We start from the raw sequence: 13,709 nt of genomic DNA on the forward strand, positions 1-13,709 counted from the left end.
ATACAGAGCTCCCTGTTTTAGAAATGGAATTTGGGGACTTCCCGGGTGGTCCAGCAGTTAAGACTCCACGCTCCCAATGCAGGAGGCCTGGGTTCGATCCCTGGTCAGGAAACTAGATCTTGCATGCCTCAGCTAAAAAAAAAAAAAAAAAAATCCCATGTGCCGCAACTAAGACCCGGCGCAGTCAAATAAATAAATAAATATTAAAAAAAAAAAAAAGAAGAAATGGAATTTGGCACGCTCTAGGAACAATTAGGTGGGCTCATATTGTAACAAAAATAAAGGAAAATGAATCTACATGACTTAGAAGACAGATGAGTAGAAAACCAAGCATCAGAGTAACCAAGAAAGAATTTGAAGAGCACCTTGTGATAGATTCCTAATATAAGGCCAAGAGAAAATGGGGAGAACCCTCAGTGAGCAAGTTTAAAGGGATCTCCACTGATTCTGGCACAGAAAAGGGAAGGACCTAGTGAAAAAATAAAAGAGGTACAGAAATCCCGACAGAATTCTGGCCACAGCACACCCTCCGGACCCTCCCGTACACTCAATACATGCCAAGTACCCACTCTTCCAGATGCTGGGCTGCCAGTCTCACCCTCCACCCTCACCGCAACCACCCATCTGCAGCCTGCGCTGGCCAATGCAGGAGATACTGTGGCCAATACTCACCACAGAGGGCTACTGTGCCCTTTTGAGAAGCAGCTGGTCTGAACTGGGATGAGCCCCAAGTGTAAAACACACACCAGATGCTCAACACTTAACATCAAAATTAGAAAACTATCTCGATAATTTTATACTGGTTGCACGCTGAAATAATAATACTTTGTATATACCGGATTAAGTAAAATATATTAATAAAATGAATTCCACTTATTTTTCCTTTTTCAACGTAGATACTATGAACTTTAAAATTAGATTTGTAACCCCCAGGACTTCCCTGGTGGCGCAGTGGTTAAGAATCCACCAGTCAATGCAGGAGTCACAGGTTCGATCCCTGGTCCGGGAAGATCCCACATGCTGCAGAGCAACTAAGCCCATGGGCCACAACTACTGAGCCTGTGCTCTAGAGCCTGCAAGCCACAACTACTGAAGCCCGTGCGCCTAGAGCCCGTGCTCTGCAACAAGAAAAGCCACCACACTGAGAAGTCCGTGCACCACAACGAAGAGTAGCCCTCGCTCACCGCCTAGAGAAAGCCCTCACACAGCAACGAAGACCCAACGCAGCCAAAAATAAAAAATAAATAAAAATATTTGTAACCCCCATTATATTCCTACTGGACAGCATTGCTAGATTTTTTCTTTTTACTGATAACTGTATTCTCTCCAAAATCTCTTCCACACATCCTAGCCCATGACCACCACTCACTCACTTTCCAGCTCACTCGCTCTAGTACTGCTATTCCAGTTCAATTCAACCCTCCACACACTCTGCATACACCCAAGGCACTTAAGCAGACACAAACCACACTGACTGAGCTACCTTCCACTGATGATTCCCAATCTCAAATGGCCCCAGCTGGTCTGTCCTCCAGGTGACTAATTCACACCTTTTCTTTCCTCTTTTCTAGAACGCTGCCTTCCCCTTCCCCCATCTCCTAACTGAAGACTTAGATTCTCACCTCAGAGAAATCCTAATCAGAAGAGAAATTCCTCATGTTCCCAGCTCCGAATCTACCAACTACTGTGCACCTTGCCCCATATACCTGTCTTCCCTTTACTGTTCACACGTCTTTCGAAAGCCAACACCTCCTCACGCACATGAGGATGGCTGTTTTAACAAACAAAAACCAAACCAAACCAAACAAAAAAAACAACACACAGAAAATAACAAGTGTCTGCAAGGATGTAGAGAAATGGGATCCCTTGCACATTGTTGGTGGGAATATTAAATGGTATCGCCTCTGTGGAAAACAGAGTGTATATTTCATGGGTTTGGACAAATATGTAATGACATGTATCATACAGAAGAGTGTCACTGCCCTAAAATCCTCTGTACTCCACCTATTCATCCTTCCCACTCCCCCCCGCCCCCCAAACTCTGGTAACTACTGATCTTTTTACTGTCTCCATACTTTTGCCTTTTCCAGAATGTCATATGGTTGGAATCATACAGTATGTAGCCTTTTCAGATAAGCTTCTCTTACCTGACAATGTGCATTCAAGGTTCCTGTGTCTCCTTGTGGCTTGATAGCCCATTTCTTTTTATTAATGAACAGTATTTCATTGCATATATGTAGCAGTTTGTTTATTCATTCACTTATTGAAGGGCATCTTGATTGCTTCAATTATGAATAAAGCTACTATAAACATGTGTGTGCAGGTTTTTGTGTGGACATAAGTTTTCAACTCTTTTGGGCAAATACCAAGAGTTCGATTGTTGAATTGTCCAGAACTCTTTCCGTCTTGCAAAACTGAAACATTATACACATTAAACAATAATTCCCCATTTCCCGTTTCCCTGGCCTCCGGCAATCACCTTTGTACTTTGTTTCTGAAACGTACCTCATATAAAATGGTGATGGCTGCACAGCAATACGCATGTGCTTAATATCAAACTGTACACTTAAAAATAGTTAAGATGGGCTTCCCTGGTGGCGCAGTGGTTGGGAGTTTGCCTGCTAGTGCAGGGGACACGGGTTCGAGCCCTGGTCTGGGGGGATCCCACATGCCGCGGAGCGACTGGGCCCGTGAGCCACAACTGCTGAGCCTGCGCGTCTGGAGCTTGTGCCCCGCAGCGGGGGAGGCCGCAATAGTGGGAGGCCCGCGCACCGCGATGAAGAGTGGCCCCCGCACCACGATGAAGAGTGGCCCCCGCTTGCCGCAACTGGAGAAAGCCCTTGCACAAAAGAAAGATACAACACAGCTAAATAAATAAATAAATAAATAAATAAATAAATAAATAAATAAAGTAGCTATTAATTAAAAAAAAAAAGTGGTAACTCTTGGGAAGAAACAGAGAAAGATGCTTTAAAAAAAAAAAATCCACTCCCACTGTGATGGGTTTTTAAAAAAAAAAATGGTTAAGATAATAAATTTTATGTTATGTGTATTTTACCGCAATAAAAAAAAAGTTGGAAAAAAAAAAGCTAGGTTTGGTCCAAGGAGCCTGGGCTATAAAGTTGGTACAGCTATTGCAAACCCAAGTCACTCTCACCCAGTGTCCTTCCTTTGGAAAGCTTCATAATCATATACTAAATTTAAATGTAAGTGATCTAATATAGACTATATTTTCCCTGACTCTTACAAAAACAAAGAACAAAAACCTAAGTTGCTAATTACTTGGGTATGTTCATTAGTCATTATTCAGGATTGGTGGCACTACAGAGAGAAGGCTGCCCATTCCAGACTGATAATGTGCCATTTGCTATAGTGAGTTCAATGGCTTCTATTTACATACTACTTATTCTATCTGATCATAACTCTGTCTTTTCCCAAAGGGAGGGAAACATACTTGACTTACCCAATTGGTTATTTCAGGTCTCTTGCACTTATCAGTACAGAGAATAGCTACAAAATTGATTGTTCCCTTCCGTCGCCCTTTGTAGACAACGGTCTTGCTTCCTCTGCCAATCTCTTCATACAGAATGAAGTTTTCCATCTCTGGGCAGACTTCTCACGTTTGATAAAATGGCAGCCTAATAGCATCTATAGTTCCTAAAAAGTAAACAAAAATGACACTTAAAAATGCAAGCTTGGGGGCTTCCCTGGTGGTGCAGTGGTTGAGAATCTGCCTGCCAATGCAGGGGACACGGGTTCGAGCCCTGGTCTGGGAAGATCCCACATGCCGCGGAGCAACTGGGCCCGTGAGCCACAACTACTGAGCCTGCGCCTCTGGAGCCTGTGCTCCGCAACAAGAGAGGCCGCGACAGTGAGAGGCCCGCACACCGCGATGAAGGGTGGCCCCCGCTTGCCATAACTACAGAAAGCCCTCGTACAGAAACGGGGACCCAACACAGCCGTAAATAAATAAATAAATAAAAATTTAAAAAAAAAAAAAAAATGCAAGCTTGGGACTTCCCGGGTCGCGCAGTGGTTAAGAATCCACCTGCCAATGCAGGGAACACGGGTTCAAGCCCTGGTCCGGGAAGATCCCACATGCCACAAAGCAAATAAGCCCGTGCACCACAACTACTGAACCTGTGCTCTAGAGCCTGCGAGCCACAACTACTGAGCCCGTGAGCTACAACTACTGAAGCCCGCGCACCTAGAGCCCATGCTGTGCAACAAAAGAAGTCACCACAATGAGAAGCCCGCGCAGTGAAGAGTAGCCTTCACTCACTGCAACTAGAGAAAGCCCGCACACAGCAATGAAAACCAAATAACATCCAAATAAATAAATAAATTTATTTTTTAAAAAAGCAAGTTAGTTGCATGATTAATTAGCCTAAGCTATTTAATATGTTAATAAATCTAATAATTCTATAAATTCAAAATATTCACCTACAAATGTTGAATACAAGTCTTTGTTTTCATAGAATGAAAAAAGGGGAAAAAATAAAAGAAACAATCCACAAACTAATATTCAACTCCCTAGTAACAAGACCTTAATAAAAATAATGAAAATGACAGCTATTTCCAACACATGCAACAAAATCAGGGAATGAATAAGATTTCAGCCAGTGTATCTTGATACCTCTCTTACTTTCTCTGTTACACTGGAAAGCACTTTGTGTCAATATCTGTATAATGAATGGGGTAATATGCCTCACCTAAACCCAAATTATGAGAAATGAGACAATGTATGTGAATACACTCTATAAACAAATATGGAATGATAGTACATCTATCTAATCCATAAGGATTGGAGTCAATCCAAATATTATTCAAAGTCAGTGGTGAGCAAACTACTGGTTCCTGAGCCAAATCCAGCCTGATGCCTATTTTGTAAATAAAACTTAATTGGAACATAGCCATGCTCAATCATTTATATATTGTCTAAGGATGTTTTCAGGCTACAATGGCAGTGTTGAGTAGTTGTAACAGAGACCCTATGGCCTGCACACCCTCTAAAATATTTACTATCTGGCCCTTTACAGAAAAAGTTTGTCAACTCCTGTTTTAAATCAAGAATTTTTTTTTAAACCATCCACATCATTATCAAGGATAATGAGTTCATTTTCTTGGCCAAGAAAAATCCCCTAACATTCCTGAGTGAATAACAATTTGAGGTAGTCTTTTACTAGTCTAGATTTTTAATTAAAACTGAAATAAAATAATGGATTTGATATATTAAACATATTTCCAACAACATAAAGTTATTTACTCAACCAAAAACATCTTTTAAACTGGCATCTCTTTGAGAGGATTATACATGCTAGACTACACAAAACTTCCCAGAAATTATCCAAACAGTAAGATATCCTCTTTAAAAACAGCTTATGTTTCTGTATGATACCGAGGAAGTCAGAACATAGCAAAATCCCTATGAAACAGAACGTAAAAGAGCAATAAATTAATGGGTATGGGGTTTCTTTGTGGGCAGATGAAAATGTTCTACAATTAGATAATGTGGATGGTTGTATAACTTTGTAAATACACTAAAATTCACTGAATTGTACAATTTTAAAGGGGTGAATTTTATAGTATGTGAATTTTATCTCAATATTTTTACTGAGGTATAACTGACATATAACAATGCGTAAGTTTAAAGGGTACAACGTGTTGATACATTTATATATTGTAATAGTGTCAAGTAATGCTATGATGGTAACCCATATCTCATCACATAATTATTTCTTTTTTCTGGCAAGAACATTTAAGATCTACTCTCGGGCTTCCCTAGTGGTGCAGTGGTTAAGAACCCGCCTGCCAATGCAGCGGACACACGTTCGAGCCCTGGTCCGGGAAGAACCCACATTCCACGGAGCAACTAAGCCCCTGCGCCACAACTACTGAGCCCGCGCTCTAGAGCCCACGAGCCACAACTACTGAAGGCAGCACGCCTAGAGCCCATGCCCCGCAACAAGAGAAGCCACAGCAATGAGAAGCCAATGCACCGGGACAAAGAGTAGCCCCCGCTCGCCGTAACTAGAGAAAGCCTGTACACAGCAACGAAGACCCAACACAGCCAAAAATTAATTAATTAATTAATTTTAAAAAAAAGATGTAGTCTCTTACCAACTTCGAAGTACATAGTACATTTTTGCTGACTATGATCACGATGATGTACATTATATCTCCAGAACTTATTCATCTTTGGTTATAAGCCATACAGCAACAGACAGAGGAGCAAGATTTGGCCGGTAGTCAATAGTTTATTGACCCCTATCTTGGTATAGGAAGCCATTAATCTAAGAATCTAGGAGTAACTCTATGATTCCAACTTCCAATGAAATTAAAACTTACTGCAAAATGGGAAAAATTCTACTATAAAAACTTATAGGCTCATGGACGTCCCTGGTGGCACAGTAGTTAAGAATCTGCCTGCCAATGCAGGGGACATGGGTTCGAGCCCTGGTCCAGGAGGATCCCACATGCTGCGGAGCAACTAAGCCCACGTGTCACAACTACTGAGCCTGTGCTCTAGAGCCCGCGAGCCACAACTACTGAGCCCGCGTGCCACAACTACTAAAGCCCGTGCGCCTTAGAGCCCGCGCACCACAACTACTGAAGCCCACGCACTCTAAGGCTCATGTGCCGCAACGACTGAGCCCACGTGCTGCAACTACTGAAGCCCATGTGCCTAGAGCCCGTGCTCCCAACAAGAGAAGCCACCGCAATGAGAAGCCCGCACACAGCAACGAAGACCCAATGCAGCCAAAATAAATAAATAAATTAAATTAAATAAAAATAAAAATAACTTATAGGCTAGTAATTACATTTAGTCATTTGGATTATAAACCTGGTATCTAGATCAAATAAGAAATCAAACTATTAACAGAGAAATTTCTAAATTCTAAGTAAAAAAAATGTGGGAAAGTTTTGAATTTAAGTCAATCAAACCCAAAAAAGGCACAGATAATATCTATCTATTTTAAGAAACAGTTTTACTAAGTCCCTTTTACATTCCTCTCCTCCCTGAAACCCACTCATTAAAAAGAACTGTAAAAAATTAATAAACATGTATAACTGAATTACTCTGCTGTACGTCTGAAATTAACACAACATTGTAAATCAACTATATTTCAATAAAAAAAATTTTTTTAATTAATAAACAGAAACACAGGAAGATAGCATCCACTTCCTAAAGCTTCTGGCCTTAAAGGGACATAAGGTCACCAAAGAAAAACTGCAATTTGCCCAAACCCAGGTTTGATATTTAGGGCATCTAATATCAGAAAAAGGGCTACACCTAGATCCAGATAGACTTCATGGCAGCCTACGTTTCCCAAAACCAAAACTAAGCACCAGCTGTGAGGTTTTCTCAGGCTAGTTGGTTACTGCAGAAATTGGATTCCAAATTTCTCTTACAGCCATATCTCTACATGTTTTACTGAACAATAACAACCTCAACCCAATTTTTTGAGAAGGACCACAAGACACAGCCTTCAAGGCCTTACAAGAGAGTTTGATGAACCTACCTGCCCTTGGGCATCCCCATTATCATATTCCCTTTTTCTTTTTTGTATATGAAAAGGAAGAGCATGCCCTTGGGGTAGTCACCCAAAACCATGGAGACCACCATCAGCCCAAAGGGTATTATGAACAGCAACTGGACCCTGTGGCACAGGGATACCCCCTTTGCCTTAGAGCCATTACAGCCACTGCCCTTTGGTTAAGGCCACTGGAAAAATCATGTGGGATCCCCTTTAACCATCTGTACCTCATGCAATAGAAGCTCTCCTAAATTCTCATTACACTCAACGTTTATCAGCTGGCCTCCTCACCTCCTATGAAATCCTTTTGTTAACTGCCCCTCACATAACTCTTCTATTGTTGTAATAACTTAACCTGGCTACTCTTCTCCCCTCCTTCACCAGCGAAGTACCTCTCCCCACGAACCACCTCATGGTTCTATAGGAAATTCCACGGGGTAAACGTGACTTCTCATGGTTCGCTGATGGTTATTCTAAAGGTGACAATGGCAAATACTTTGCTGGGTATGCTATTGCAACTCCTTTTGATGTTGTTGAGGCAGCATCTTTACCTATGGCTACTTCAGCCCAACATACTGAATTACACACCCTTACAGGGGCTTGTAGTTTAGCCAAGGACAAAAGTGTCAATACTTACACTGACAGTAGATATGCTTTTAGAGTAGCTCATGATTTTGGAATGGTGGGGAAGCAATGTGGCTTCTTTACTTCCAGTGGAAATAAAGTTTTAAGTGGCCCCTATGTTCAGGAATTATTGAATGCAATACTTTTACCTGCCGCTTTAGCTATTATTAAGATTCCAGGGCATTCTAAGCTTGACTCTCTGGAAGCAAAAGGAAATCACCTTGCTGCTATTTCTGCAAGGAATGCTGCCCTTAAAGGGACCAACAGCACCCAAACCTCTGTTATGGTCCAGAGATATTTCTCCAAATGATAATTTAGAAAAACTGGCTAGAAAGGCTCAACAGTTGGCCTCAGAAAAGGAAAAACAAGATTAGAAATTCAGGGGGTTCCCTGGTGGCACAGTGGTTAAGAATCTGCCTGCCAATGCAGGGGACATGGGTTCGAGCCCTGGTCCAGGAAGATTCCACATGCAGCAGAGCAACTAAGCCCGTGTGCCACAACTACTGAGCCTGCACTCTAGAGCCTGCGCGCCACAACTACTGAGCCCATGTGCCACAATTACTGAAGCCTGCGCGCCTAGAGCCCGTGCTCCACAACAAGAGAAGCCACCGCAGTGAGAAGCCCGCACACCGCAACGAAGAGTAGCCCCCACTCGCCGCAACTAAAGACCGCACGCAGCAACGAAGACCCAATGCAGCCAAAAATAAATAAATAAATAAAAATAAATAAAAGAAAGCTGCCTGCTGACTTAAAAAAGAAAAAAGATTAGAAATTCAGCAATTGTTGGTTTGATAGAAGAGAAAGCTCTGGTTTGGACTAAGTAACAACAGTCCTATGGGAGACTAAGATCCCCACTCCTCACCACTGTACATGCATTAAAGCATCAGTCTACTGACAAAATGATAGCCTTCATGAATCAATATTGCTGGGGAAACATTAAGAAGGCCACAAAAGGTGCCTACCTCACTTGTCAAAATACAGCCCAGGTAGGCCTGTGCATACTGCCCCGGGACGTTTTCATCTGCATGATGGACCATTTGAGGTCTGGCAAATGGATTTCATATAACTTCATCTAGTGAATAAAGTATGCCTTAGTCACGGTCTGTACGTTTTCACTGGACTTCCCTTGCAGACAGCCTACTGCCTCTTAACGTGGCTAAAGTCCTTTTGGAAAAGAGTATCGCTACTTGGGAAACTCCTCTCAAACTTCATAGTAGTCAAGTAACCCATTTCACAGGCCAGGTGCTTCAACAAGTGTGCGCCGTTCAGCTGGTTTTACAACACTTACACTTTACTTACCATCTTCAATCCTCTGGTTTAGTTGAATGTACTAACAGCATTATGAAGACTCAATTGGCAAAACATGTAGAGACCCTCCAAACACCTTAGCCAAAAGCATTGCTGTTGGTCCTTCTAAATCTCAGATCCACCCCTTCTGGAATTCAGAAACTCTCAACCTTTGAGATCATCAGAGGACACCCAAAGCACTTGGCTCTTGCTTCTTACGATCCACATTTAATAAAAGGAGAGATACTCCAATATTGAAAGGTCTAATTGCCTCTATTAAAAATAACCATGTTTTGGTAGGGCGGTCTTTTTTAATTTATTTATTTTATTTTTGGCCACGCTGGGTCTTCGTTGCTGTGCGCAGGCTTTCTCTAGCTGCAATGAGCGGGGGCTACTCTTCGTTGCAGTGCGCCGGCTTCTCGTTGCGGTGGTTTCTCTTATTGCGGAGCACGGGCTCTAGGCACACGGGCTTCAGTAGTTGTGGCGCACAGGCTTAGTTGCACTGTGGCATGTGGGATCTTCCCAGATCAGGGCTGGAACCCGTGTCCCCTGCGTTGGCAGGCAGATTCTTAACCACTGCGCCACCAGGGAAGCCCGGTAGGGCGGTCTTTTTACCATGCACCCTCAGGAGACAAAGACCTTAAGCATCACACCTTGCAACCTGGAGATTTCATTTACTGGAAAAGACACTTCCAGAAGAACTGTCTTCAGCATCACTGGAAAGGCCCCCATCAAGTACTACTAGCCAACCCTTGTGCCACCGAACTCCAAGGAATACAACTCTTGGATTCACAACACATCTAAAGGAAGCACCGCACTCTGACTGGACCTGCACATCCTTTGGCGACCTGAAAGTAAAGATTTCCCAGAATTGAAGCAGACAATATCTGATGAGACAGCTTTCCCAAGATATCCAGATCAGACCTGCTGGAAGTTTGTCACTGTTAGGCTGCACCCCTCAGGCCTGCAAGCCTTGTAGCTGTCAAGCCTCGAAGAGCCCAGACTCAGTGACAGAGACATAAATGGCTTATTGGACAGAGGATCTTACATGCCTGAAGCAAGGTCCTGGAGTGACACCCCACCGTGTATGGCAGACAGCAGGCAGGACAGGACACGGCAGCACTCTTCATTACTCAAGGGAGGAGGCGGCTACCATTTATGGGAGGGAATTGACATCAGATGGGCTCATCAGTTACCAGGGACTAATTAACCTCTATAATTACGATGATTGGATAGTCATGTGAGTGAAGCAGGGCCTGGTCAAGCAGGGCGTGTACAGAGAGCAGAGAACAGCCATTTTGAATGGCCTAACCATACAGTAGCCAAACCTTTGATGATGGCCTAAGACTTCAGAGGATCGCCAATGTCTATCATCTTGATAACATATGGATTTTAGATTAAAAGTGCCTGAGAGTTCTCCCTCCTACCTTTCCTTGTTACTTGTGACCTTAATAGGTTTCCCATCTGTGCACTTTCCCTCCGACTTGAGACACTACACCCAGGAAAGATACTTCCCGACATTGAGGGACAAAAAGCCCCTGAAACTAGAAAACCTGACTCTTGATCAGCAATGCTTTCAGAGAAAAATCTTGATCAAAAGGGAGAAGTGTAAAAAACTAATAAACAGAAACCTCAATTAGAGTTAGGAGACCAGAAGCGGGGAGCTCTCATGCCCTGCAAAGATAGCAGAGCCCAACAAGAAGAAGAAAGATTCTTCTTCTTTGCTGGCAAGGACTCAACTCAATGAAAAGCCATGGATTCTTTGTTTATTACAGCCCTCCCAATTTCCTTTTCCTCTCTAAGAAAGCTTTCGCCTTCCCTGCCATGCTGGGGAATTGCACGGTGGCTTCTCATGGTTACACACCCCGAATTGGGATTCCCTGCTGATGCCAAATAAACCCTTCTTTCCTGGAGAAATATGTGCCAGTCTTTTGGTTCAGGTAAACAGAACCAGTGCTGAGTCCTGACCCACTAAAATGCAGCCTTAACAGGAGTAATTATGTGGCAAAAAAAATAACCAGAGACCTTAATTAAATGTTCACAAATTGGTACATTAGGATACATCAGAATAAGACGCTGAAATAATAAGTTTTTATGTAAGATGAGTAAGTGAGTCCTTGAAAACAAGGTTTTAGGCCACAAGAAAAAAAGTAAAATCTTAAAATTCTGAATTTGAGTCAGGCCAAATTCATGTCCTCAATCTTTCACTAAATAGAGGCATCTGAGCAGAGCAGGCAGCCTGAAATTAACAAAACACATCAATTACAAACTGGGCTTAGACGAGCGTTTACTACCTGCAGCACTTCCCGATTCTGAGGGCTCAACTTCCTTAGACTAAAATAAGAATTGGATCAGATGGTCTTCTAAGTTTATCTTCCAAATTTGAAAGCCCATGACTTTAAGATTCTTTCTGACTCACCCCAGGGATGTTCCTCACCTTAGACTTCCTAATGTGCATTTTTTTTTAACATTTGTAACCTCAACTTGTAAAACAAAACACAAATACAGAAAAACCCACAAAATAAATGTATACTTTAATGAATTATTATAAGAGAGACATCCTCGTAATCATCACCCAGGTCAGGGATAGCACTTTGCCAGCGACCCCAGAATCCCTTCCCTGAGCCTAGGACAATAACTCCTACTCCCCAAAAGTAATCACTCTCCTGACTTTCATGCGTTTCTTTATAGTTTTCTCACTGTAGTGTGCATTCCCAGACACCACAGTTTAGTCTTCCACATTTTCTAAAAGCATGGTGTATTTTTAAGTCTCTTTTAATCTACAAGTTCACCTAGGTATCATCTGAGAAGCCAGAAGTCAGAGGAATTCACACATACGAGCAACTGAAGCACTTAAGATTCAGCGGACAGAGCCTACATTCAACAAACTCTGAAACGGTTCAGGTGGTAACGGCACGCTGGTAAAGACATGAGTGAACCCTCCTCTTAATCATCCCCACCTTCAAATCATTAACTCCCTCTCTCGCGGCAATCAGCAACACCAGGGAACTCGATAGAAATGCAAATTCTCGCCCTGGGCCCAGATCTACTGAATCAGAAATTCTGGAAACGGGGTCTAGCAATTTTGCGTTTTAACTCGCCGTCCGGATGCGCGCTACCTTTGAAAACCGCAGGCGAAGTCAACCTTTCCCGAGGGCACGAAAGGCAGCGGGCACTATGCTAAGCACTAAACAGGTGCTCCTCCTCGCAACACTTTTAGGACCAAATCAACTGCAAGCTTTGAGCCTGGTCTGACGTCGAACGTGTAGGCTCTGAGTCGCTACGTAAGCACCCTCTCCTCCCCACCCCAAGTAGATCGCGGCCAGCGAACTGGCGGCTTTCACTGCCTCCCCACGTCCACCGACATCAGTCAGCGAGGCCGGCTTAGAAGCCGGAAAGCTAAGTCAGAGTTTTAAGGGATAAAACTCCGAATACGGGGCGTCTATAAAGCGCATCTCCCGAACCCAGGTCTAGAAGAGGTGTCCCGCGTACCCTGAACCAAAAGCTGTGTAGGGTTTAACACAAACACAAAGCAGAACCCGAAAAAAGAGGGGGCGCTGAAGGCACAGGGTCCACGGAGGGAGGGAGGGTGGTGGGCGGGCTCCCCTACAGGCCTACAGTCTCTCCAACAAACGCTGAAAGAGACAGGAACCCACATTAGTGGCCTCTAAAACCGCCACTACCACTCACCCACTAGCTCGGTGGGGAGAAGCCGCAGGTCCACTGGATGCCGGCCGCGAGTGCGCGCGTCTCGCCCCCGACCCCTTCGGACGAGTCCACTGGCCAAAAGCCAGGGGCGAAGCAGTGGAGCAAGGCGGACAGCGTGAGGCCGTGCAGGTCCAGCACCCCTCTGTGTTCGCATTCGGCCTGCCCGTCTCCAGGGCAGCACGCAGAACGCCGGAAGGAGCGCAGGGCGCTGATTGGCTGAGCATTTCGGTTCCCATTGGCTGGGGCCTGGAAGTGAAGCCGCTAGGCACCTCCCTCAACTCCAACGGCCTCGCGCCCAGCGTTAGGACGAGTCCACCGATCTACCCTAGATAGGGGTAGAAAGTGCAGGGCTCAGAGCGTCGGCGACCGGCCTTGCGTGTTCTGCACCCCTCCGCGTTTGGATTGGCCCATCCCGTTTCCAGGGCAGCACGCAGAACGCCGGAAGGAGCGCAGGGGCGCTGACTGGCTGAGCACTTTGAGTAGCCGTTGGCTGGGGCTCGGAAGTGGGCGGCAGTGTTGGAGAGTCTGTCCATCCTAACTGTGTGTGGGGAC

At 44.1% G+C, this 13,709-nt stretch overlaps 1 protein-coding gene across 4 annotated transcripts in view; it reads right to left on the reverse strand.

The window, feature by feature from the left end:
- The window catches only part of ULK4 (unc-51 like kinase 4), a 540,948-nt gene extending 527,660 nt beyond the window's left edge, over positions 1-13,288 (reverse strand). For 3 of the 4 annotated variants that reach the window (XM_068558233.1, XM_068558235.1, XM_068558232.1), the window contains exons 1-2: positions 13,140-13,288; positions 3,464-3,657 (exon numbers count right to left, since the gene is read on the reverse strand). In XM_068558233.1, the coding sequence (XP_068414334.1) occupies positions 3,464-3,601 (138 nt within the window). In that variant the 5' untranslated portion in view covers positions 3,602-3,657; positions 13,140-13,288. The remainder of the gene's footprint in view (positions 1-3,463; positions 3,658-13,139) is intronic. The other variant, XM_068558236.1, reaches the window with a different exon arrangement.
- Between the last annotated feature and the right edge of the window lie 421 nt (positions 13,289-13,709).

The sequence above is a fragment of the Eschrichtius robustus genome, chromosome 12, assembly GCF_028021215.1.
Source record: "Eschrichtius robustus isolate mEscRob2 chromosome 12, mEscRob2.pri, whole genome shotgun sequence".
Lineage (NCBI taxonomy): Eukaryota > Metazoa > Chordata > Mammalia > Artiodactyla > Eschrichtiidae > Eschrichtius > Eschrichtius robustus.